The 24,301-nt window shown below is 39.3% G+C and overlaps 1 protein-coding gene across 8 annotated transcripts in view; it reads right to left on the reverse strand.

Annotated features, from left to right (window-relative positions):
- The window catches only part of CCDC141 (coiled-coil domain containing 141), a 158,335-nt gene that overhangs the window by 16,802 nt on the left and 117,232 nt on the right, over window positions 1-24,301 (reverse strand). For 5 of the 8 annotated variants that reach the window (XM_043524935.1, XM_043524934.1, XM_037912981.2 and 2 more), the window contains 8 exons: window positions 24,050-24,190; window positions 23,166-23,360; window positions 20,125-20,308; window positions 17,663-17,775; window positions 11,860-11,985; window positions 11,050-11,136; window positions 5,566-6,452; window positions 3,013-3,185 (listed from right to left, as the gene is read on the reverse strand). In XM_043524935.1, the coding sequence (XP_043380870.1) occupies window positions 3,013-3,185; window positions 5,566-6,452; window positions 11,050-11,136; window positions 11,860-11,985; window positions 17,663-17,775; window positions 20,125-20,308; window positions 23,166-23,360; window positions 24,050-24,190 (1,906 nt within the window). Of the gene's footprint in view, window positions 1-872; window positions 3,186-5,565; window positions 6,453-11,049; window positions 11,137-11,859; window positions 11,986-17,662; window positions 17,776-20,124; window positions 20,309-23,165; window positions 23,361-24,049; window positions 24,191-24,301 lie in introns of those variants that run through there. The other 3 variants (XM_037912984.2, XM_037912985.2, XM_037912983.2) reach the window with 3 other exon arrangements.

A 24,301-nucleotide genomic window follows, 5' to 3' on the forward strand; every position in this document is an offset into this window, starting at 1 on the left:
TTAAAACACTGGCAAGACTCCAGGGGCTGCTGATCGGGCGGCCAGCACGTCCCTTGGCCCACGCTGCTTTCTGTAGCCCCCATTGGCCAGTGGGAGCCATGATCGGCTGAACCTGCGGACGCGGCAGGTAAACAAAGCGGCCTGGCCCGCCAGGGGGTTTCCCTGAACAAGTGGTGGACCAGAGTTGAGAACCACTGATCTAGATCCAAGTATCTAAACATAAATCTACCTCAAATTTCTTTTCTATCCCATAGTAGTGACAGAAGAACTTAACTGCAAGCCCAGGTCTCCCATCTGCATGCACCTTCCTTTCCCCAAGGGGTTTGCACTTTGGCTGGGATCCCATACCAGCCAGGGCTGGTCTCCTAAAGCAGTGTTTTTTAACCTTTTTAATACCAGGGACCAGCTTGCTGCCTTCCTAAACTGTGTCTCAAGAGATCTCAAGGACTGGTGCCATACATTCTTGGGCAGTTAGCCTGCCTCCCTCCTCCCCCACCACCCACTGCAGCTATGCTGCTATTTTTAGCATGGTAGCTAGATTAAAACTAACATGTGTACATCCATCCAAATTACAGTTCCAGCTGCAGTGTAGACATGCTCTAGGAGATTCAACATGTTTGCCCATATCTGCACAGAAAATGGGCTGGTACAAAAATAAGCCCGTGGGTTTCAGTCTGTGGGGAAAATTCATGGTGAAAGTCAAATTACCCTCTTGGTGGGGGTTTTGACTTTAGAATCCACTCAGCAATGCAATAATTCAATCTAAACCAGTGTGATAAAAAGTGCTAAAAGAACTGGCGCTGAATTAGACACAGCACCTTTTCATGTAGTGATTGCAAAACTGCTGGCTTTCTGCTGGCCTCCAGAATTCTGTTTATTGTAAATGGAGATCAGGCAGTCAGGCACTGATATTTCAACAACAGGCAAAATGTGAAATGCATTACGTCATGTTGGAGGGACATTTTGGTTTGTTTTATCTCAGTGCTTATTGTAATGCACATGCAAGTTGGATTCTCCATGTGGTTGTTTTTTAGCAATGAACATGGATATAATCACATGGAAACAAATACAAAACTGATTTTTTCTTGTGTAAAAATTCAAACATTCAAGAGGTTAGTAATTATTAAATTAGTTTATTGTAAAATGAAAACTACATTTCCTGAAAAGTACTAAAGGATATGGCTTGCTTACTTAGAAGAATCTTTATGAAACAACATTTACATGAGATGGCTGGACTTAGGGGTAATATAAATTCTATTCATAGTATGTTGTCTTCCCCCATCCTGCCAGCTCCCTCTTTCCCTGCTGCTATGGTATGTTGCCTTGAGGACGTCTCCTGTTTCAAAGTTACAAGATTTTAATAGAATTGCAGCCACTGGGCCAAAAATCCGAATGTTCGTCTCTGGCTTCATTGGCCCCCTGGTATTTGAAATATAGATTCTGTTCAGATTATGTTGTACAGTCAAGAATGTAAATTTTGTAAGAGATTGTAAGTCTCCCTCCACCCCTTATAAATTTCCCACACAAGCAAATTCATTATGTGAAAGCAGTAAATTAAGGATAAAAGAAAAACATTCAAATGTTCACCTACTGCTTTTAGTGTATGGATAGATGTGCCTAAGTTTCATAAGAAATAGCAGGAATTAATAAATTGAATATCTCACCCATTAAGTAGGCTAATAAATTATGGGCAAAGTCTTCCAGTGGCATAATTATTTTTCTTGCCTTTGTCAAAAACCTTAAATAAATTATTCTTTGAATCAAAGCTATTACACTGACACAACTATGTTTATAATAAAACAATATTTTGCTTGTCCTTATCAGAAGTGAAATGTAACATATGCAAGCAAATTCCTATTTTGAATGTTACAGCTTTAAAGTTGCAGCTCATTTCTCATTGCAGTAGTTAAGTGAAAACTCACAGAAAAATCCTTCCTTTTCGTTTTATCGTTTATCCTACTGCACACACTAGCCAACCCTTTGAGTATATCCCTTGATCTCTTTGAAAACAATTTATTAAAAAGGAATTAAAAATGAGCTCAAGGTCCAATGCATAGAAGATTATCTGTCCCTGTTCATGTTAACAGGTGGAAGTATAAAACATCTATATCTTTCATTTAACATTTTATAAGAGAAAAAAGGATCATAAGAATTATGCCATATATGGAGGCAGTGGGTATATAGGATAGCTAAGGATATTGAAAAAGTCTTACTTTGAAAAGATCTGGTTGTCATGGGAATATTGTAAAAACAGGGGCTACTTCTCTTACTTAACCATCACTTACAACAAGGGGGCAGAGCCTCAGCTGGAGAAGGTTAGCAAAGCTTCACTGACTTCAGTGGAACTATGAGAATTTACAGTGGCTGAGGCTCCATCCCCTTGCTTTAAAGTCACTCAAACAAGGCACGTTTTATTAAGCAGAGCCCTTGTATTTAAAACAGAAGGTAGCGATCTGGTATATGCCAGTGCAGCTATGAATATTACAATGATGTACTGTATGGGTTTGAGTAGCTACACCATACCAAGAGACATTTAAAGTGTACATGAGAAAAATGTCACCAGAAACAACACATTTTGATATAATAAGCATCATGCTATATGCATTGATTTGAGCACCATGTTCCTGGATGCACTTTGACACATGATCTCTACAAACAGCACAATTTGTAAGATTTTTTATTAAGTCTAAGACATCTTGTTTTAGAGTGCAAAACTGTGTCCATCATCCCAACTAAATTTTAAACTAAACATTAATATGCTAAAGGAAGATGAACATCTGATGTAGCAGTGGCATTAACAAAACATTCAGTGTGACACAGAAGCAGATTGGTACAGTCTGTGAAAGGTGCAGTGGAAGATAACTGATTTATTGTTGCCTCAGTCTGTGAGAATTAAGTCCCGGTGCTGTCAGTATCACACTTACTATGTGAATAGCCAGTACATTAGTGATACACTAATATAGATAACACACAGCATTGTCCAGTCTATTCTTGTGATAGGTGGCTTGTTACCTTTCACATGGAGGATGGCACTTGATGAGATAGTGCCACTAGAATTTTTAGCCCGAACAACATAGAGGCCAGCATCTGCATCACACACCTTCTGAATGAACAAAGCATGCTTTGTCTCCTTTTGTAAAAGCTTTAAGTGCTCATCTGCAGTCAATTTCTGGCCCTTCTTGTACCTGAAGCAGAGAGTCAGTTTTCAAGTCAGGTTTACATCAGTGTTTGCTGAAGCAGAATTTGCTGATTTCAGACAACCTCTACAATAATGTTAGCAGTAACAGTAATTGCTAGTGGCCACTCCCCAATTCCCCCCATTTATACCAGTTATATTTAAACGAGAGATACAAAAGAGCTATCATGTTGTGTAATGTTAGAAAAGATACAAATGGGAGCCCTGATCCTGTGACCTGCGCTTTACAAGCTGATACTACTATGCCGCCTCATTGGCGGCAATAGGGTTCTGCAGAGACCAGCTTGCCAGATTGGGTGCTAGGTTTCCTGTTTGAGAATTTTTGGTTTTATTTTTAAATAAAACCTTGCTAAAAAAGGGTTAAATTCACCTATGTCTAAAGTGCCTGTAGAAGACCCTATGCATCATGTAAGCCCTGTAAAGGCTGAAGTGAGTCTTAAATGGTGCCCAAAGCGTCACGCAAGTCCTCCAAGGAAGGATGGTTTGGTGGCTAAGCCACTGGATAAGGACTTGGGAGACCCAGGTTAAATTCCCTGTTCAGATTCCTGTGTGAACTTGGGCAAGTCACTTAGGCCCACATCCTCAGAAGCATTTAAATACCTAGTCCAAAGAAATCAATGGAAGTCAGGCACCTTTGAGGATTTGGGCTTTAGTCTCTGTGTGTCTCAGTTCCCCTCCTGTAAAACTGGGATAAGAACATTAAAGACAGTGAGGCACCCAGATAACTATGGTGAGGATGTAAGTACCTTAGATAGATAAGACAGAGACACATACATAGAAATTTCAGCCAGAGAAAACAGAAAGAGAGCATATGAGGATGGTGTTCCTCTCACTTATACCAGTTGTAAAGCTGGTGTAATTCAATTGGGCCAGGTTCTGAGCTAGTGAAAATTAGTGTAGCTTCACTGACTTCAGGGACCTATGCCAATTTACACCACCAGAAGATCTGGCCCACTGATTTCAATGGTGGTACTGCTGATTTACTTTCTGTAAGGTAGGCCCTAATTGTCTGATTCTGTAGTTTCTACATATACTACATTTAACATTGCCAACATGCAAAACTGCCATTCCTGTTATATGTCTGTTAAAATATATAAATCTGAGCAATCAAAATTGGATACAATGATTCTGGACTGACATTTTATTGTAAAAAATCCACTTTCACTATTTTCATAAAATTGTGGCTTGAGAAATGTTCAACTTAAAGTTTATTTTGAAAAACAAGTAAAAATCCCAGCAACATATTCTTTTGTGTGTGAATCAATGTTTAAAAACTGAATTGTAAAGACATCAGCAATACCTTTTCAAAGTGTAAGAGACAGCGATTAAAAACTGATGACTGTGTTACCGATATAGGCAGAATGTACTGAGTGTTTCAGTATTTGATGTGTTTTGCAATTCTTCAGGGAAAAATTCAGATTATTAAAAGACTTCCAAAAATAAATTGTACTTGGTATGTGATAGTTTATGGTATGTGGTAAACACTCTCTCTCTTTGCAAATGGAAAAATGTTTCTCTATCGGTCTCTGCTTTCCATTGTAGTGCTAGGTATTGCAAAAACTTGGACTAAAATAGCTCCAGGTGCATGGACCCCCATTAGCAAATTAAAACAAAGGTTCTCTATGGGAATTTGGAGAAAACAAGTGGATGATATGGCAAGGGAAATTAGAGTTGGGTTTTATTAAAATAAACCAGCACATAAAGTTCTAAAGACTACTTTATTGTGAAATCTTCTGGACCCTCCATCACTCTCTTACAATCTTTAGTAAAGGATTTATCAAAAGATTTTTTTACTCTGAAGACATATTTATATTTCTCACTGATAAAAGTTCTTACAAATGTAATAAAAACAACCTACTTTTGATTGTTAAAAATTGTGCATGGGAAATGTGCAGCAGACAGAGTGAATATTCAGTGAAAAACTGGATTTCCTTGTGTATAGGCTTATTTTCTTTGCATTCAGTCTCTCCATTTTTTGGGAAGAGGGGATGCTTGCAAGTAGCAGGCACACTGATAAGGAATTCACCTACAGTAAGTTGGCTCTGAAGGGGGAATTTTCTTTCACAATCATTTTAAAAAGTGGAATGTTATACTGAAAAATAATATAACAGAAAAAAGTGTTTGATGTGTTTGCATTTGAAAATAAATGTTTGCTGCTCTGATTATTCATAGAGTTGACAGCAGCGATATTATTTCAAGTGGGTTAATTGAAAAAAAAAATTTCTTTGCAAATGGAACCATGCAGAAGTGTGGAGTGATATGGATAACAAGCAATGCTCTCTAATTTTCAGATTAGTACACACAGTTATACATAGTGCAATGTGTATTTCAATAGGTATATTTAGTTTTTCTCATTATAAGCTACCCACCATGTCAGTGAAGGCTCAGGAAATCCTGCTACTTCTACTTCCAAAGTCACCGGCGAACCTTCCATGACGGTTACATTGGACAGCAGTTTGGAGAAGTTAGGCGCCTGTCCAGATAGGCTGACCATGCTTTTCTTTTCTGATGCACTTTTAATCTCTTCTTGGGGGACCATCTGCCTTTGACAGCTTCTGGTGGCGTCTGATTGAAACATGAGACCCGAGAATGCAACAGGCAAAGCATGCAGCCTATCTTGGGTTTTAGTAAAGTTATTAATGTCATGCAATTGTTCTTGTGTTTCTGTCATGCTTCGGTGAGCTTCATTGTGTTGTATATGTGTCTCACACATGTCACTCATCATGCTATATGCAGGCTTTGCATGTATTGTGCAGGAAGCAGTAATGTTTTCAGGTACTTCTGGTGAAGTACAAGTCAAAGCAGATTCCACTCCAAATTTTGGATAGTGATCTATGGTAGATGGGAAAAATCTCTCTAACTTATCTGATGTGGTTTCCCTTCTATGATTTGAAGTGTCAGCATAAGCAACAGGTGTTAAGAGATCAGACTCATCAGTCATTCTTTTACTGCCAGTGTTTATCTGCATTTGCAAGCTATAGGAGCTGACATGCAGACTATGAGAACTACAGCAGGGCTGCTCTTCCAGATCAGCTTCAGAATGTAGGAGGTAGGATTCAGGCATCTCAGAAAGCAAGGGCAAAGAGATATCATCAGGTGATATACATTTATATTCTTCCCTGGAGGGCATTTCTTCTGGCAGGAGCTCAGTCTGTAAATTATCCTCTTTGGCAGAAGGAGACAGCGCCATATCCTGTGAAACAAAATCCTCACCAGCTGGGCAGACAACTGAAATATCAGCCAGTCTCGTCTCTTCCTTAAAAATAGAACAAAAAGAGAGAACAAGTTACTGTAGCACACATCCATATTTTCATACACAAGTTAGCAAAAATATTTGGAATATTACTTCTTATTAAACTCAGTCCACTCCGGGAAGCAGGAAGAAATTCGTGTGGCAGAGAATCACTAGCAGAAAATTTGCAGTTAGGTAACAGGAGCTCCAAACAGCATGCATACAGTCTGAAAGGAAATACAATCTGAGCACTTTATATTTTTATTGATATAGCACCTAATATCAATGTACAGGCTTTTGTGTGAACAGGTGTCAGCCAGTAGATTCCCTGTGCCCTGTGTTTACATGGGTGTTTGTTAATCTGCTACTGCTTTGTGAATGGTCACCATAGTAACATGGTATAGTATCTATTTCCTGCATGAGTTTGACTGTATCATTCCTTCTTTATTATAGTGAAGTTACTGGGGCCTTTGATTCTCTTGGGAAGAGAGTGGCTGGTTGCAGTTTGTGGGTTTAGGAGCTAGACCAGCAGGTTTAAGGAATTTTTAGAACATTTTAAATCTTTTTGTTTTCTGGTCAGTTGACTCAGACCTTGCCTGAATCATTACTGGGAGCAAAAACATTACTATTATTTTAATATTATAAGCTCAGGTCCAAATATAGATGAATTTTCTCTAATCATATTCACATAAAGTAGTTGCACATGGCACATGATTGCACAATTGCAGCTGCAAACCAGCATGATGTAGGCCTGGTCTACACTTGAAAATTAGGTCGGATTAGAAAATCCACACCCTTGAGTGACATAGTTAAGCTGACCTTAGTACCTGTGTAGACAGCACTAGGTTGACAGAAGAACTCTTCCGTTGACCTAGCTACTGTCTCTCGGGGAGGTGGATTACCTATGCCAATGGGAGAAGAGCTCCTGTTGGTGTAGGTTGGTGTTTACAATGAAACTGTGCCACTGTAGCGTTTCAAGTGTAGGTAAGCCCCTAGTCTGGTTTATTTAATTGCTTCTGTGCCTGGATCTGGCCAGGGCTTTGTACAATGGCCACTGTGAAAGGTGCAATCACATACCCATCCATCCCAATAAAGTACATTTGAACCAAAGCTCCGGGAAGGTATTTTGAGAGCACAATCCCTTTCTTGTTGTCCAGTGCTGCTGTTAAGCTCTGTACAAAATATTTCATCAATCAGCCAAGTGCATTAATTGAATGTATAGGTCTCCAATTTTCTGTCACCTATCTCCATCCACCACACATATTGTCACTAACAAATGAGCACATGAAGTTGAAGGCTGTGGTGATTCACTACACAGACACATCAGTCTCTTTTGGTGAACTGACTGGAAAAAGCAGGAGTTCTACTGCTTTTATTTTGCCTGAAATGATTAATTTGGTCATGAAATGAAGTGGGCTTGGAATTCATTTTCTATAAACATCCACCATTTGATGAACTCTAACCTCACAAATATCATTTAAAAGAGAATAGAAAATGGGTGTGAACATGGCAAATAAAAATTTCAGTTCTTAATTTGCTGAAAAGTATGTGAATGGATTGCCCCTGCTATTCACTCAGATCTAATCAAGACTACTGCATCAAGCCAAGATGTTAGGGTTGGAGATATTGTCAATTGTTTATTAGAGTGGTGATTAATTGCTAACTGGACATATCAAACTCATTTGACCTTCTGATATTGTCACATATACCTGTTTCAGCTTCAGTCCTGCCCAGGCTTGCACATCATTAAGCCCTGAGGCTGTATCTGGGGTTCCAGAGACCAAGATCAGATTCTATGTACTCTATGTAGTATTTCAATAACAAAGTTAGACTAACTGTATTTATTAGACCAGAGTGAGAACCTCCTGGAAGAATATTAAAGCCTGAGCAGGCATATTTTAAAATAATAGGGCTAAGTAATTTCTAAACAGCTAGTCTCCAAGCTCTGAATGAAATCAATGGCCCAGGTCCTTCACCATAGTAAGGCTGCTTTGTTCCACTCCATCTATATGAAGTGACCCCAAAGTAGATATAGCCTACCATGGAAAGGCCACACCAACAAAGAGAATCTTTCAGTGGCATACAGCAGCTAGCCTAAAAGGCTGTGTAGCATCAGAAAAGAGGGTGTATATTGGGCTTTCCTGAACCCCAGCAATCTCCAGCTGCTGTAATGGCTGGTAGATGGGTTGACTGGCAACTGGAGTAAATTTGAGCATCCTTGAGGCTGCTCTAATTTATAGCGGGGATTTGGGCCTGGTGTGCAACAGACCCAGGATTGAGGAAGTACGAAGGTGTGTATGCCACAGCTAAGGACCAAGAGCTTTATTTAGAAGGCTGAATACTAATACTGAAATAACTGAATGGAACTGAGTCCCAAAACTTTAGGTGAAATCCTAGCTCTATTGATGTCTATAGCAAAACCTCCCACCGATTTCAATTGAGTTCCTATTTCACCCTGTAATTAAAAAAGGGAGCCCAGGCAACACTTGGTATTGGAAGGGGAGTAACACACAGTATGTTAATTAAGCTTACTTCCAGTTCATCAGCAGAAAGGAAGCCTTTTGTTTTTAAACAAACAGAGCTTATTGTTAGCTGTGTTGCACCAAGACTTCACGCAAGTTAGCTTGTAGCATTCTTCATCCATATTGTCAGATTGCCAAACAGAAATCTTAAACATTATCCATTATCAGCTATCCTGGTTTTCTTTTCTTTTCTTTTTTTTTTTTTTTTAAATTTTACTTGAATTTACCACCTCCCACCCTGAGGAATATTTCACATTATTATGGTACTTTATTTACATGTACTTAGATGAATCAGGATCCTGAGGTTCCAATCTGTTCTTTATGGTAAAGAAATTAATACCAGTAATTTAAATATTTCTCTTGTATTGCTTGTCCCACTAAGTCCCATATTTAGGCACTAACAATTTGCGAGTTTCGTATGCAATTTCTGTATATTCACTGAGTAAAAACAATTTAGCCCATTAAGATGCGTGAGCGTGTATTGTAATTCTTTGAGTCAGCCTTACTTGGTTCCATCATGCATTATCATCAGCATGCACAGTATTATTTGGTTATTTATTTCTGATCTCTACTGCATGTAACTCAGACAATAAAAAGGTGACCGAACTGTTTTCAGGTGAGCATGAAGAGCAGGCTGATTTAGTGTTGTTGCATATTTGATGTAGAGCCTTGTACCAATTGCACCACAGATGTATGACTTGTCACCATGCTGAACTGCTGACAGCTGTAATTGTGTTCCATCACATTTTCATTAGAAGCCTGCTCTGCTATCATTTACACTGACACAAATCTGGAGTAACTCCTCTGACTTACTGGAATTACTCTGGACTTACATCAATGTAACAGAGCAGAAACTGAACCTAAAGATCAGTCTGTCGGCGTTTCAGCATCCTCTGTTAATTACTCAATTGTAGGGCAAAAGTCCTACTAGGACTTTTGAGACTAGGGCAGTGTGACAGACTGTACCTCGGGGGAAAACCCTACACCCCCATGTTCATCTTTATAAAATGATTGTGTGATATCCAGTGCAAAGTTTGTCATGTTGGGTGTCTTTGGAAAGCTCGTAATGCACTGAGCATGGTTGTTATAGTGATGTTATAGTAATTGTTACAGTAATGTTATGGTAAGGTTATAATTTCATGTATATAGTTATGAGGCTGAAAATGTAACCTCATGGCTTAAAGCAAGCCCATGCAAAAACTCTCCAAGAACAAAGAGGCAGTTCACACCTCGGCAGGGCATGGATGCGACAAACCCAGCCCAGCCTCACAGGAACAATGGACACTTGCTCAGGCAGCAACAAAAGAATCCGTTAGATCCTGGAGGGAGTCACCCTTGGACAGTTTGGGATTGCAATGAGGTAATGCTCACCTGACTCTGAAGGGGCGGAGGGAGGGAGCCAAGAGGAAAGAAAGGACATGATAAAAGGGAGAGACATTTTGCCATGCTCTCTCTCTTCCACCTACATCTACAGACATCACTACAACCAAGCGACTGAACCACTGATCAAAGGGGAGAGCCTGGCTGAAGAGCCAACCTCTGGTGAGAAGCATCTAAGTTTGTAAGGACATTGAAATATTAAGATCAGCTTAGAATGCATTTTGCTTTTATTTCATTTGACCAAATCTGACTTGCTATGCGTTGACTTATAATCACTTAAATCTACATTTATAGTTAATAAACCTGTTTGTTTATTCTACCTGAAGCAGTGCATTCGGTTTGCAGTGTGTCAGAGACTCCCTCTGAGTACAAGGCTGGTACATATAAATTTCTTTGTTAAATTAAGCTTGCAGCGTCCAGTGGGCATAACTGGACACTGCAAGACGGAGGTTCCTAGGGTTGTTTCTGGGACCGGAGATATTGGCTAGTGTCATTCGCTTGCAAGTAGGTGGGAGCAGCTTACATGCCAGAGGCTGTGCGTGAACAGCCTAGGAGTGGGGGTTCTCACAGCAGAGGAGGGTAAGGCTGGCTCCCAGAGTCAAGGATTGGAGTGGCCTAGCAGATCAGTGGTCCAGACAACACCAGATGGGAACGTCACAGGGAGAATTTGCTTACGTTTTGATTTTTAAAAATTAAATGTCAGAATGAACCGCAGATACCTTTTTAAGATGGGCAGTGAGAAGCATACTGTTGTTTTCCGTTTTAATTCTGATTTCTGGACTTTCAGTGAGTGTATCTGACTCCACCTACAAGGAAAAAAAATTAAAGCAACATAAATCATTTAGGTCTCCAGTACCCAAACATTTTGATAGATAAAAGCACTAGTCTTTCAACTTTCAGTCTGGTTCAAATCCAGCCTGAGTTATGAGTGAAATATTTATATCTGCAATAATTTATTACATTGTCTGTTAGGAGAAATAAGAATGTGAGGATATCGGGGAATATTAAGAGTAGGGAACTAAAAGAGTACCTTTAGTATCATAATAAGAGGAACCCCCCTAATATTATTCCCATGAGCCTTACTGTATTGTAAACATACAGGGCAGAGTTAGACTCTACTCATGGGAAGGTGGAATCCTGCAGATACAGTCCCATGGAAAATAGGGAGAGGAGTAAGAAGAAACAGACGGAGATGGGAGTGGCAAGGAATAGAAATGGAGAAGAGGGATCAGCTGACTAAAATTGGATATTACAATTCCACTGAAGAGGATGTGACAGTCTCACTACTACACAGTGATTGGGAAGAGAAGAGGAACAAAGGAAAGGAAGAAGGGAGCAGAGCAAGTTGGACAGCAGGTAAGGGGAGGAAGAGGAGAAAATGGAAAGTGAAGGGATGGGGAAGAACTACACTGATCATGCCCATGTTGAGGGAGGCTTCCAGCCATTCGAAGCGATAAAGTACAGACCTTTTAGGAATGCACCAAAAATTTTAGTTTACACAAAGTTCCAGTGCAGAAAACTTTACTAACCTCTCGCTTTGCTTTGGTAACTTCCTTATATGTCTCCTGCCTGTTTCTTTCTAGTTTTCTTGGTATAGTGACTGACTCCTCAACAAAACCAGCTGTATCTGGTGTTTTTTCTTTTAATGCAGCTTCCTGTTATATAAAGAGAAACTTCAGGGACAGAGCACTACAAGGTAATAGTTGACTGTGTGTTACACTAACATCCTGTACATGGTGGTAAAGTAAACATTTGAAATATATACTACAATCTGTTACCAGTACAGTATAAATTGGTTATAGCAGACCTATTAGGCAAAGCCTGATTTGTCCATCTTACACAATATCCAGGATATGCATGGACCAAAGGTGACAGAAGCTTTTCTAGGGTAGGGAAACTGAAGACAGTATATGGAACTGTCTGGAGAGCTGACCTGTTTGGCAAGGAAGCTGGGAAACTTCAAGGAGACTGTTCCCAGAAACAGGGGCAGCAAAGGAAACATAAAATATTATGGAAATGGAACCTTTAGAAAGAGTGGATAACTAAAACGTGGGTATAGACTTTGGGGAGCTTGTTCTGGAAAGGAAGGAGCCATTAGAGAATCTCCAAGAAGTGCAATATGATTCTAAAAGTCTAGAGGATGGAGAGGAGAAAGTTCTCTCTTTCTCTGAAGCAACAGCCACATAGATGATCTGTTTGGCTTGGGAAACTAACTTTCTCCCTACTGTCTGGGCCCATATTACACAGAAATTTTACATTGATGATGTATCATTTTATTTTGGCTGACTGATTTGCATTTCTAGAATATTTTGTCATCTGAATACCTCTCGGAAGACTGCACAACCTCTTATAAATAGGCATGTGCATAGCATAAATTCAACCTACCATACTGTATTTTCTTAAGTCAGCATAAATCCTTTAGGAATTGGTAAGACAGAAATCTAGACTTTAGCTCCAAAGAACACCAACATGCTGCAAACCAAGGAAAGCCAGAAACTCTATAGTTACAGTTTTATACTTATCACTTCAGCTGAGTGGAGTAAAGTTACAGTCCTGAATAAGTCTCTCTAGCAAAAATGCTGCCTTATCATTTTTCCATTCAACTAAGAATACCATCACATGTAGAAAACTGCTCTAGAGTGCACTGCAGTGCTCTTCCTAGAAGCCAGTTCATTTTTCCGAAACAATCTTTTATATTTCCCTTGAAAAAAACCCAAAGTGATTTTCCTTTTAATATTCGACAGCCATGTCAGATTACCTTTGACAGTGTAAGGTGACCTTGGTGGGTGTGTGTGTGTGTGTGTGTGTGTGTGATTTTATTGCTTTTTAAAAAAAAGATTAAAAAGGAATCAATCCTGTTGGCTGAGAGCACTGTGTATATATTCAGACACTTTACTGAATGACTTATTCATTAAAAGATGCAGGTGAAAGCCAGTCAGACATATTGTGAATGGACTATACGAGTATTTGTTTAATCTCTGAGAACACAACACATCTCAGGAAAGGAATATCTTCCATTTGGTGAAGAGTACAGGTTGAGGAATAATCCTCTCTTTCTCTCTCTTTCAAACAAATTTCACCTCTGGTACTATTCCTTTTGACTGGTTAGAACTTATTTCTCTGAACATTCTAAGAGTGTTATCAAAATAAAAGGTTACAATGATCAGTTAAGAGCATTTGATGGTCCCTAGCTGAGCATCTGACCTGATGTGCATTTGTTATGGTCATAAATATAAAGGGAAGGGTAAACCCCTTTAAAATCCCTCCTGGCCAGAGGAAAAATCCTCTCACCTGTAAAGGGTTAAGAAGCTAAAGGTAACCTCGCTGGCACCTGACCAAAATGACCAATGAGGAGACAAGATACTTTCAAAAGCTGGGAGGAGGGAGAGAAACAAAGGGTCTGTGTCTGTTTGTATGCTGCTTTTGCCAGGGACAGAACAGGAATGGAGTCTTAGAACTTTTAGTAAGTAATCTAGCTAGGTATGTGTTAGATTATGATTTCTTTAAATGGCTGAGAAAAGAACTGTGCTGAATAGAATGACTATCCCTGTCTGTGTGTCTTTTTTGAAACTTAAGGTTTTGCCTGGAGGGATTCTCTATGTTTTGAATCTAATTACCCTGTAAGGTATCTACCATCCTGATTTTACAGAGGTGATTCCTTTACTTCTATTAAAAGTCTTCTAGTAAGAAAACTGAATGCTTTTTCGTTGTTCTAAGATCCAAGGGTTTGGGTCTGTGGTCACCTATGCAAATTGGTGAGGATTTTTACCAAACCTTCCCCAGGAAGTGGGGTGCAAGGGTTGGGAGGATTTTGGGGGGAAAGATGTGTCCAAACTACATTGCCCAGTAAACCCAGTTAAAGTTTGGTGGTGGCAGTGGAAATTCCAAGGGCAAAGGGTAAAATTAATTTGTACCTTGGGGAAGTTTTAACCTAAGCTGGTAAAAGTAAGCTTAGGAGGTTTTCATGCAGGTCCCCACATCTGTACCCTAGAGTTCAGAGTGGGGAAGGAACCTTGACAGTTATTATTTTATTAATGTATTCATTTTTAGAAAACAAAGTGCCTACAGGTAATAGGTTCTCGTCCTATGCACTGGGTGCCTAGTTTTTACATGAAAACATATAAGAAAACAAAAAGGACTGCCCATCAAATAATCACTCCAACTCTCAGTCCATGTCCTCCATAATAGTGTGAGAAAAGAGAAAATATAAATAATTTATAAATGCATAAAAAAGTTAGGACTGTGTTTAAAAGCAATAGGCTAAGTTTACAAAGCAGTCGAAACAAAGAAATTTCATGTGGTGAAGACACTATTATCATCTAATGAGTTTCATTCTAAAATGGATGTTTGCTCAAACATCCCCAAGGCACATTTTGAAAGATATCCAGATACAAAGGAGGGATACCTAGGAGGAATTAACTGTCTTTTGAAATATATACAGAGAAGGCAAGTTACTTGTGCATTTCACTTCTCCTTATCCATGATCAAAATAGTTATTTGAAATAGCCCAACTCCCTTTGAAATGCCCACATGCAAATTAGGAGGAAAACTAAAAGACTTCCTTGTCAAGAGACAAGGGATAATGAGCTGAGGCAAATATGCTTTAACTTGGAAAATTATTAACTCACCAATAATACACAATCACAACAATGTCCAAACATCGTAATTAAAAGGTTTAGACATCTGAACACAGCCTCAGAGGGAATATTGAGTTATAGGAGGAGTAGAGGGGACAGGCAGCTATCTGGCCCACTGCCCTAGCTCTGGGAAAAAACCCAAAGAAAAGCCAAAGATAAATATGCCAGGAAAACAAGCTGTCAGCACGGGAAGTAAGTGAATTACTCAGATATAAAATGTATTTGCCAAAAAACTCTTTGTTAAAAAGAGCTATGCTAGAAGCTGCATGTCACTTGGGTCAAGCTAACACTAAGAAACAATATTACACTTTCTTTTACAACCATTCTATACCTTTCAAAAGCACAACTGTCAGAATATCTGGAAAGGAATAGTTACAGGATCCAGCTGGTTTCCCACTGCCACATAATCTTTTCACCACTCTTGGTCACCCACACAACCTCAATATTGTCTCCTAAAATTTGCAAAAATAGATGCAAGAAATAAAAAAAAAAATTGCTAGGATTTTAAAATCCCATTTCTCATTCAAAGGATCCAATTTAAATTGAGTTGACACTTACAATCTTCAGGAATGGAGAACTGCTCTGACAGATCCTATAAGGCCCATTAAAGTGGGTTCCTGTCCTGAAGACTTTAGCAAGGCCATCACAGAAGGCTTTAGAGGGGAAGACTTATCTACATTGACAGATCTAAATCTCATTTACATTCCTTTATACTGCAAAAAGGTGTTAGTGTAAATGAGAACTAGGGCCTTAAATCTTTAAGAACTTAAAGTCCTAGATCAATAGCTTGGCGTTTACATGGATTAAAGCTTCTGCCTTTTTATGTCCCCAGTCCTCTGTGCCTCCTCTAATTCCCTGCACCTCTTTCCCTTACCCTGATTTTCCCCCTTCATCCTTTATGCCATGACAGTTTCTTGCCCACCTTCTCCATCTGCCTCCTCCACAGCTCCCAACTCCATGCCTTGGCAGAGCTCAACCATCCCCTACACTTCCTGTCCCCCTGACCCGGCTCTCCTTGACTCTTGTTCCTCCATGTTCCCCCACTTCCACAGCCATGACTGAAGTCTATAGCAGACCAATTAATAATTATGAAAATTGTAACATATCTTTAATCATTCCTCTGTTTACATATGGAAATAGCTCTGCATAAGTGAGGCCTAAGTTGTAGCCCAGGTAACGGGATAGGGTGAGAAGACAAGGAAACATGAAACAAGATTTAGGATACATGCAAATTTGAACAGAACAGAGCATTTTACCACCTAGCTACATTTATAAGAAATCAGAGCTGGGGCTCTCTTCAGCCTGATTCAAAAAAGACAAAATAGAAGTTTCTCATTTGCTCTTAATTTGTGGTCTGGATCTGGGGAAGGAAAATGCTGTTTCTTTCCCTCAGGGCCTCTGCCCGTACTTTGTATGCCTCTTCTTTATACATTGGCTCTAATAAATTTCTAGTTAATCCCAACTCTGCCTACCTCAGTGCACTTGTCTTCACTACTGGGGTAAGTCAACCTAATTTACTCTACTCCAGCTATGTGAATAATGCAGCGGGAATCAACGTAACTTAAATTGACTTACTGCGGTGTCTTCACTGCACTGCGTCAACGGGAGACGCTCTCCCGTCGACTTACCTTAATTTTCTTGGAGAACTGGAGTACCAGGGTCAACTGGAGAGTGCTCTGCCATCGATTTAGCAGGTCTTCACTAGACCTGCTAAATCAACCCCTGCTGCATCGATTGCAGCAGTGTTGATCTCCCCGTAGTGACGACCAGCCCGAGGTGATACCCCATCATAAGCACATTTATATGATGTATCTTTTAAATTCAGGGGGCCAGGATCAGTTAGGGGAATTACAAAGACTCTTCAGCAAGGCCAACAAAGCAAAACAAATCTGGAAGCAAAGGTATGAAATTTTAAAAGTTAAGAAATTGCTCAAAAAGTCAACAACAGGGAAATGTTTTAAGTGCCTTAACTTCAAACTTCTCTAAACTTCCAAGAAAATTTTCATCATGAGATATGATTTAAAATGTGCAATTTTTGAGGGTTTAGTTTCTTTGGGGGAAAATTGGGCTTTTAATAGGAATCTAGCTTCATTCTTAACTATGGAGCGGCTACTGCAATTCCATAATTCCTGCTTAATCAATATATTGTAACTAAATGGTTATGCATAAATATATATGTTTATCAGAGTGTTAGGTTAGAAATACTATTATTCTGCTTTAGCATTTATTTTATGATTCTGTTTTCTAAACTGAAATTACTCCTTTTAATACAATTTGACAGCAATTTTTCGTGGCGAGTGGAGAGAAGCCAAGACTGGCTGTTTGACATTCCCAGAAGTAAGGCACCAAAGTCTTGGGACATCAAAGGAAGTGGAAACAGGAGAAGAAGTACTTGAACTGTGAATTTCCTCCTCAGAAGGTTGCTGGAGGGCTCTAATTGCAGCGAGAAGGGAGTACAAGGAGAGTTTAAAAGGCCAGGAGGATTAAACACGGCATTATGTCTGTGCTGTAATGGAAGAATAACTGGTAAGAAAGAGCCTGTTTTGCTGTAAAAGTCTGTGTCATTAAGAAGTACATAGTCTTCCTCAAATTGTCTCACTACAGTTTCTTAACACAAAATATTTATCAAAATACTAGCATTATATAAGCTATTTTAAAACTGTCATGATATATTCGCCAAATAAAATGAAATTACCACAATCTGTTCTTCAAGTTCTCTTAAAGAGATACACAATTCATCAATAGAATCAAGAACTTCTTTGTGTCTTGTTATTGTTCTCTCAATATATTTCCTTCCTTCTTCAAAACCTGCAGACAGAAAACAAACAGCACAACAATGAAATCAATACAATATTATATCAGACAAATAATTGCACTTTTCTGTAGGTTCTGTTTTGTTCCATTAGTTTTACAGTATAGGGTGAAGTCCCTCCTAACTTAAAGCTTTCTGGTTACTGACCCTCACAATCTATCCAAGTCTTTTGGGTCAGTTCCTCCCTGACTAAACAATGTCACTGACCAGCTGACAAACGATTTTAAAGGGAAAGTGGACCCTACAAGTCTCTCTAGGGCTAACAGCTCTTTTATTCAGCCACGGGAGACTTAAAAGGGGTTTTTCAGTCCAAAAATTATGCTGACCTCCCAGGCAGGGGGGAAAAAAAACAGTTAAGGGGATGAGGAGGCATTTCCCAATATAAGGGTGTACAGAATGTGAAGGAACCCCCAGCAGCATTTCTGACTCAAGAGGAGTCTGTCCCCACACCGTATTCTACAGTAGTTAGGCTTAAAATAGTGAGCATGGCAGACAGACAGTTGCTACTGGCCCCTCCACACATAATTTTCAACACTGAAAAGAGTGTAAGTTAGGGAGTATCTAAGTGTACATTAAAATTGTAATCTCACCATTTGGCTTATCAGTTTTCACTAAGCAGCCCAGGACTGGGAATGCCTCTTTTCCCAGGAGGGGGTGACACAGCATGAGCTCCCTCTAGTCATAGGACTTTAACACTAACCCACAGGCTACATGGCAGATGATTAGGTGGCTTAACTAAGCAAGGATTGGAGAAATGAATGACATCATTAGTCGTTTTTCTCCATACATAAACCTGCCCCAGTGTTTATTTTGTTGGGTTCGGGGCTTGTACCCTGGGCTGTCCTTTTCTTCTGGGTATGTTGGCCAATTATGCAGTTAGGTTCCCCAGCCTTCCTGGAGATACTACACTAAAGATATTTTCTGACAAACTGGGTTGTAAGTTAATAGCACTGAATTTATAAGGAGCTCAGCACCTAATTTTAAACGACCTCCTGATTCTGTGCACTCAGTTCGTACGTGTGCAGCCATTTGCACATGCACAACCTGCACTTCTACATGCAGCTGTGCAAATACAGGTTTCATTTGCATAAACTGGTATGTATACACAATTTGTACTCTGAAAAATGTGGCCCTCAGTTCTGTGACTACCAAAATTAGTTATGAATTTCTTGAGCTTTCATGGGCACTTAATCAAGTTTTATAAATTATGTAAATAATTGAGCACAGGTGTGATATGTTCTATCTAGCCCACAACATTAAGCAGAGGGCAGCTGCATTCTGTACTAGCCAGATTTTCTGAGGGGCTTTCACAGTTTCCTCCAGTTAGAGACTGTTAGATAAAGTAACTAGAAAGTCACTGGGAGAGACAGGAAGAGAATTCAGATCTTCTGACATCAGGTCTGTGCTTAAACCACAATCTTCCCTTCTGTCAATATAACACCTACAGAGCAATCTGCCAGCTACTACATCAGAGAGAGAAGATGGGTGTGGTAAATATCTTTTACTGGACCAACTTCTGTTGGTGAAAGAGTCAAGGTTCTCTCTCTAATATCCTAGGATGGACATGGCTATACCAACACTGCATACAGTTATGTACATGACATACATAAGGCAATAATCAAATACCCCTAGTTATAAAGAGTGTTAATGTAAAATATGTATTCAGCTCAAAGATCTATAGCTATGAAATACTTCAACTTCATAGATTTTCCAGTTACAAAACACAGTTAACCATAAAATCTTAATTCTAATCTCATAAAAACTTCAAGGACATTTAATTTAGACTTCAGGGTAACTCAGAGTGCAGATGGAAAAGCAAATGCCCAATGAACTTTTCAGAACTTAAATTCTGATTTATGTTTTTTAACCCTTAGTTCTGCAACATCTCATATTTCTCAGCCTTAGAACATTGTGTTCCGCACTACCTTAAAGGTGGGGGGCTTTCTCTAGCCAGTGTGAGGAACAGCAGTTTTGGCTACTTTAAGGCTCCCCATCTCCTTTGGGTTAAGTGGGGAAGGACAAGAAGGTCAATTGCTTGAGCAAAGGGCTGAACGGAAGGGGCTCATGTGGTCCACTGGTCCATGCGCACCTCAGAGAGAGAGAGGGTATTTATACTTTGTTCCCTCCAGGGCATCAGCATTAGTGGCTTCTAGATAATTGGATACTTCTAGAAACAAGTGCCCAGTCAATACTTAAAAAAGCATTTGATTTTAACCTTGTGGGATTTTCTTTTAAAAATAAATAAATGTAGAAATTAAACAGTCCCTTGCTTTCTCCTGTCCCAAACTGTTGAATTTGCATTTGGTCAACAGCACAATCGCTAGGCAGCTTAAAGGAGTCCTTACCATATATGTGTTTAGCAAGGTCAGTGATCTGCTGAATTCTTTCCTCTTGTTGAGGCACCATAGGCTTGATAAATTTATAGAACTGCTTATAGAGAATTGCCACTGCTTCCTTCGTTTTACACTCTGCAGAATACTTCCCAACTCTAACGACTGTAGCACTTGCTTCTTCATACCAAAACTGACACTGGCATGTATTAGAGAGGGAAAAACCATGGCATTTAAGAAATGGATACAACAAAACTTTATAAAAACTAAACAAATATTAACAATAAGAGCTTTCGGTGCAGTAGGTTTGTCCTATTCTTATGTGTCTTTGAATAACAGCAGTAAAGATGAGAAGTGACACAAATAATGTTCAGAAAATATGTGGTGATAGCATAACCTGATGAATGATAACTCATTTGCAATATTATTCCTACAATCAAGAGTTGATGAATTTTCTGTTAAGTTGCATTGGACTCCATACAAATGCACTCTCTTTACAAGCAAAATGATATTATTTTTTAGTTACTACCTTTCGAACCTCAGTTTGGGCTGGGAACCAAGTCTGTGCTCTTATGCATCAATAGAGATTCTGCAGGACAAATCAAACCCTCAGTTACACCTGTTATAACTCAATGGACTTCAAAGTATGACTTCAGTTACATCTGTGAAACCCAGTGTCTTCTATGAGGTTGCATAGATTTAACTTACTGGAAATTACAACTTGATCTAATGACCACAGAAATCATTGAGGGTCTTTCTATTGGGCTCAGTGGGCTTTAAAGCACATCCTCAGTGAACAATTTAGAGTGATGCACAAAGTGGAACAGAATCTGGTGCTCACTCAGTCTTAGCTACGTTGGCTCTGCAAGGCTAGTAGGAGTAAAGTTCACTCTTTTTTTTTGTCATTAAGATCAGAACTGATGACTCTGCATACATGAGTCAAAAATCTGTTGAGTGAGATGGTGCTATTTTTACAGTTCAGTAAAACAGAATAGTTACAAAACAGTTTTTCAGAATAAAATCATTCTTCAAAGTTTAGCACTGGGAAATCCCATCTTTTTCCAGGGGGTGGGGGGATTAAACAAATGTAATTGCACAATTGCTGCCAAATTATTCACCTCCTCAGGGATGAACTGGATTTTGGGAGTGTTTATTGGCAGTGGGGAAATTGTTTTGTCCAAGGATTAACATTTTGATCTGTCATGAAGGAAAGTTATTAGTCATGTATTTAGATTAGAATGAAGAACTGAAACAGCTTTATTGCTAAAAATAAATGACCATGATGACAGGAATGTGCTTGATTCACAGCAGAAGCACCTACACAAGAGAGTGTGGATGGGGGGGAGGAAATCATATATTTAGCTGATTTAGAAATTTAAAGTATTCTGTTTTAACCACAACAGATTTGAATCTTTAAACAAGATTTCATTTTGCAGCTGTACAAACCACAGACAGTACACAGTGACCGGCAGGTAAAGGTCGTGTTGATTTGGGGAACACGCATCGCTTTCTGTTGTGCACTGGAATACATTGTGGAAAACATAATCAAATGTATGTTTCAGAATAGTCCGAGTCACTGTGATTAACACTTATTGATGGAAACCTTGTTCTTACATGAAGCAGGGAGTGGACAAATAGCATTAACGAAACTAAGATACGTAGGACACACTGACAATTTACTGTTTTCCATCAGAACAAGACAAGTAAATTTATTAAGTGACAGATGTAATACTGCTGGAAGTCACTGGATGGTGCTACTGGAGATGGCCTTACTAATTCTGTTTATCTGAACGTTTAGGAGATCGATCTTGGGAAAATTCTGATTTTCAGCTGAGGTACAGCTCTTTTTAGATGCTAAACATATTAGCAGTGAAGTCTGTTTTGCTCTTTCTAACTAAAATATTTTTCTTAGGTTTCAGTTGCTGCTTACAGGCTATACACATGAAAACAAGCCAACCAATACATTAATGGCCAAACTAAATCAATCCAGGGCCCAAAGCACAACCCACAGGGACTCCCCAATGGTCCCAAACCCATGCCGTGGTACAGGAATCATGTATCATTTGCTGTACAGGAATCATGGCCCCTCCTCTTCTTGGGTTGCCAGCAAGTTTCAGAGGTAAGACAAATGAAGCATCTCAGAGCTCTTGGAGCTAATGTTTCAGGCTCTCTGCAAACTTAGACAGGCATCAGTTACAAACCAGTCACAATTTCAAGCTTTTCTTTGCATCCATGATGCCTACAAGCAAGGTTTTTTTTTTTAAATGAAGGTTGAGTTCTGATTTTGTGACTCCAGGAGCTGGTTCTAGGAATGGACTTATAGTGCCCATGCAGAGGCCACTCAAGACACTCTGCCGCCCTACACAACACTTTAACGTGCCATCCCCCCTCACCACTCAAATTTGGCCTGACTGCCCCTCTGTCATGACGGATGGGTGGTGGGTGAAATTTGAGCACATGGCATTACGACTTGGCACATGGGGTCGCAACTGCCCAGAAATCTGCTGTCCTTGCAGCTGCCTACCTTGCCTATAGCTAGAGCAGCCTCTGTGCCTATGCTTTAATTCCATCCTGATTCTGTGGCATCAACATATTACAAAAGGGACAATTGCATATGAGCAATATCACTACCTTGAGTAACCTCTCCATTGTCTCTCTGAATAGGATATAGAGAGATCTGTCCCTCTGAGCCAATCAGAACAGTGCTACATCACCAATTACCTTGAGATGATGGGAAATAGTATCACAAAGAAATCACCCTACTTTATGCAGATCCAGTGTTCAAGGAGCCCAGGGTAGGATGTATGGAACTGAAGCTGTAAATTCAGCTTGTTGGTTGGAACAGCAGCCACAGAAGGGCTGTGTTGCGGCCCCAGAGGCAAAGGTGGGTGAGTTAAACGTATCCCCCCCAAAACTCCAGGCACAAAGGCAGTGTAGGGACTTATGGGTCCAAGAGGATTAATGGCACAAAGTCGAACTATAGAGGAGTATGCTTTTATCTCCCTTTGCAGGCCCCATATCAGAGCTACAGAGTGGATTTCAGGTTTTATTAATACCTCTTCCATCATCTGCTGCAGATGCTCAATCAGATCCAAATTTTGCTTGTAATCCTCCACAACTCTGCCAAATTTGCTCAGCTGTTTCTGTAACTCGTTGACTGACTCCAAGAGGACACCAGCTTTACCATCAGGATGATTTATTACACAGCCAGTAACTTTCTTCTCTAAATTATCCATCTTCTTTCTCAGAATCTATTTTGAAAGGTGCACTCTTGTTAACAGTGATGACAGAAAGGTCATGGATGTTTTTAGAATTTGAACAGTAGGGAAAATTTGCAAACCTCCCTTCATAGCCTGTTGTCTAAAAACTACAGTTAAGAACACTATACCATTTTCAAAAGCAAAGGCAGAAGGCTCTACCCTTAGATGGGCATGGACAACTCCTATTGCAGTCAATGGAAAAAGCATACATCTCCCTAAAGGTAAATTGAGTTAAACATTTACAACTTTTTAACTTTAAAAGAAATAGATCTTTCTATAAAAGATAGGCTCTTATTATATACCCTTGAATAGAATGATCTAGATGGTATCTAGAAAAAGAGCAAAGGAAGAATTTTAGCATCTCATTTTGGCTAAAAACAAATTAATTTCTTTAAAGCATATTCTGTTAACTTCTACAGTATTAATTTCAACATACAGGTCAAGAATCTGATGTCAGTAATATCAGTGCAAATCTGGAGTGATTCCACTGATTTGAAGAAATAGGAGTAACTTTATATTTACACCAGTATAAATGATGTCAGAAACTGGTGTACACATTGTATGTTGTTATTCATAGATTGGAAGGCCAAAATCACGTAGTCCGATCTCCTGCTTAACAGAAGCCATACGATTTCACCCAGTAACACCTACATCAAGCCCATAACTTCTAATGTTATTACCTGCATTTTTTCAGCATACACTTCAACCTGCTGAATCTGTATCTTAAGAACTTTCAAATTTCGAGCTTTTTCTGTTTTCTTGGTATAGTTAAATTTCAGGTTGTTGAATTTCTTTTTCAGATCTTTAAATGACTCTCTGAGCTGTAAGAAAATTAGCATATTTTTCAATAAGAAACACTGGATCACATTTTAAAATTGTTAAATGGCTGCTAAGACAAACTAACTACAACAGGAACATTTAGAGCTTCTCCT

This window comes from Chelonia mydas, chromosome 11 (assembly GCF_015237465.2).
Source record: "Chelonia mydas isolate rCheMyd1 chromosome 11, rCheMyd1.pri.v2, whole genome shotgun sequence".
Lineage (NCBI taxonomy): Eukaryota > Metazoa > Chordata > Testudines > Cheloniidae > Chelonia > Chelonia mydas.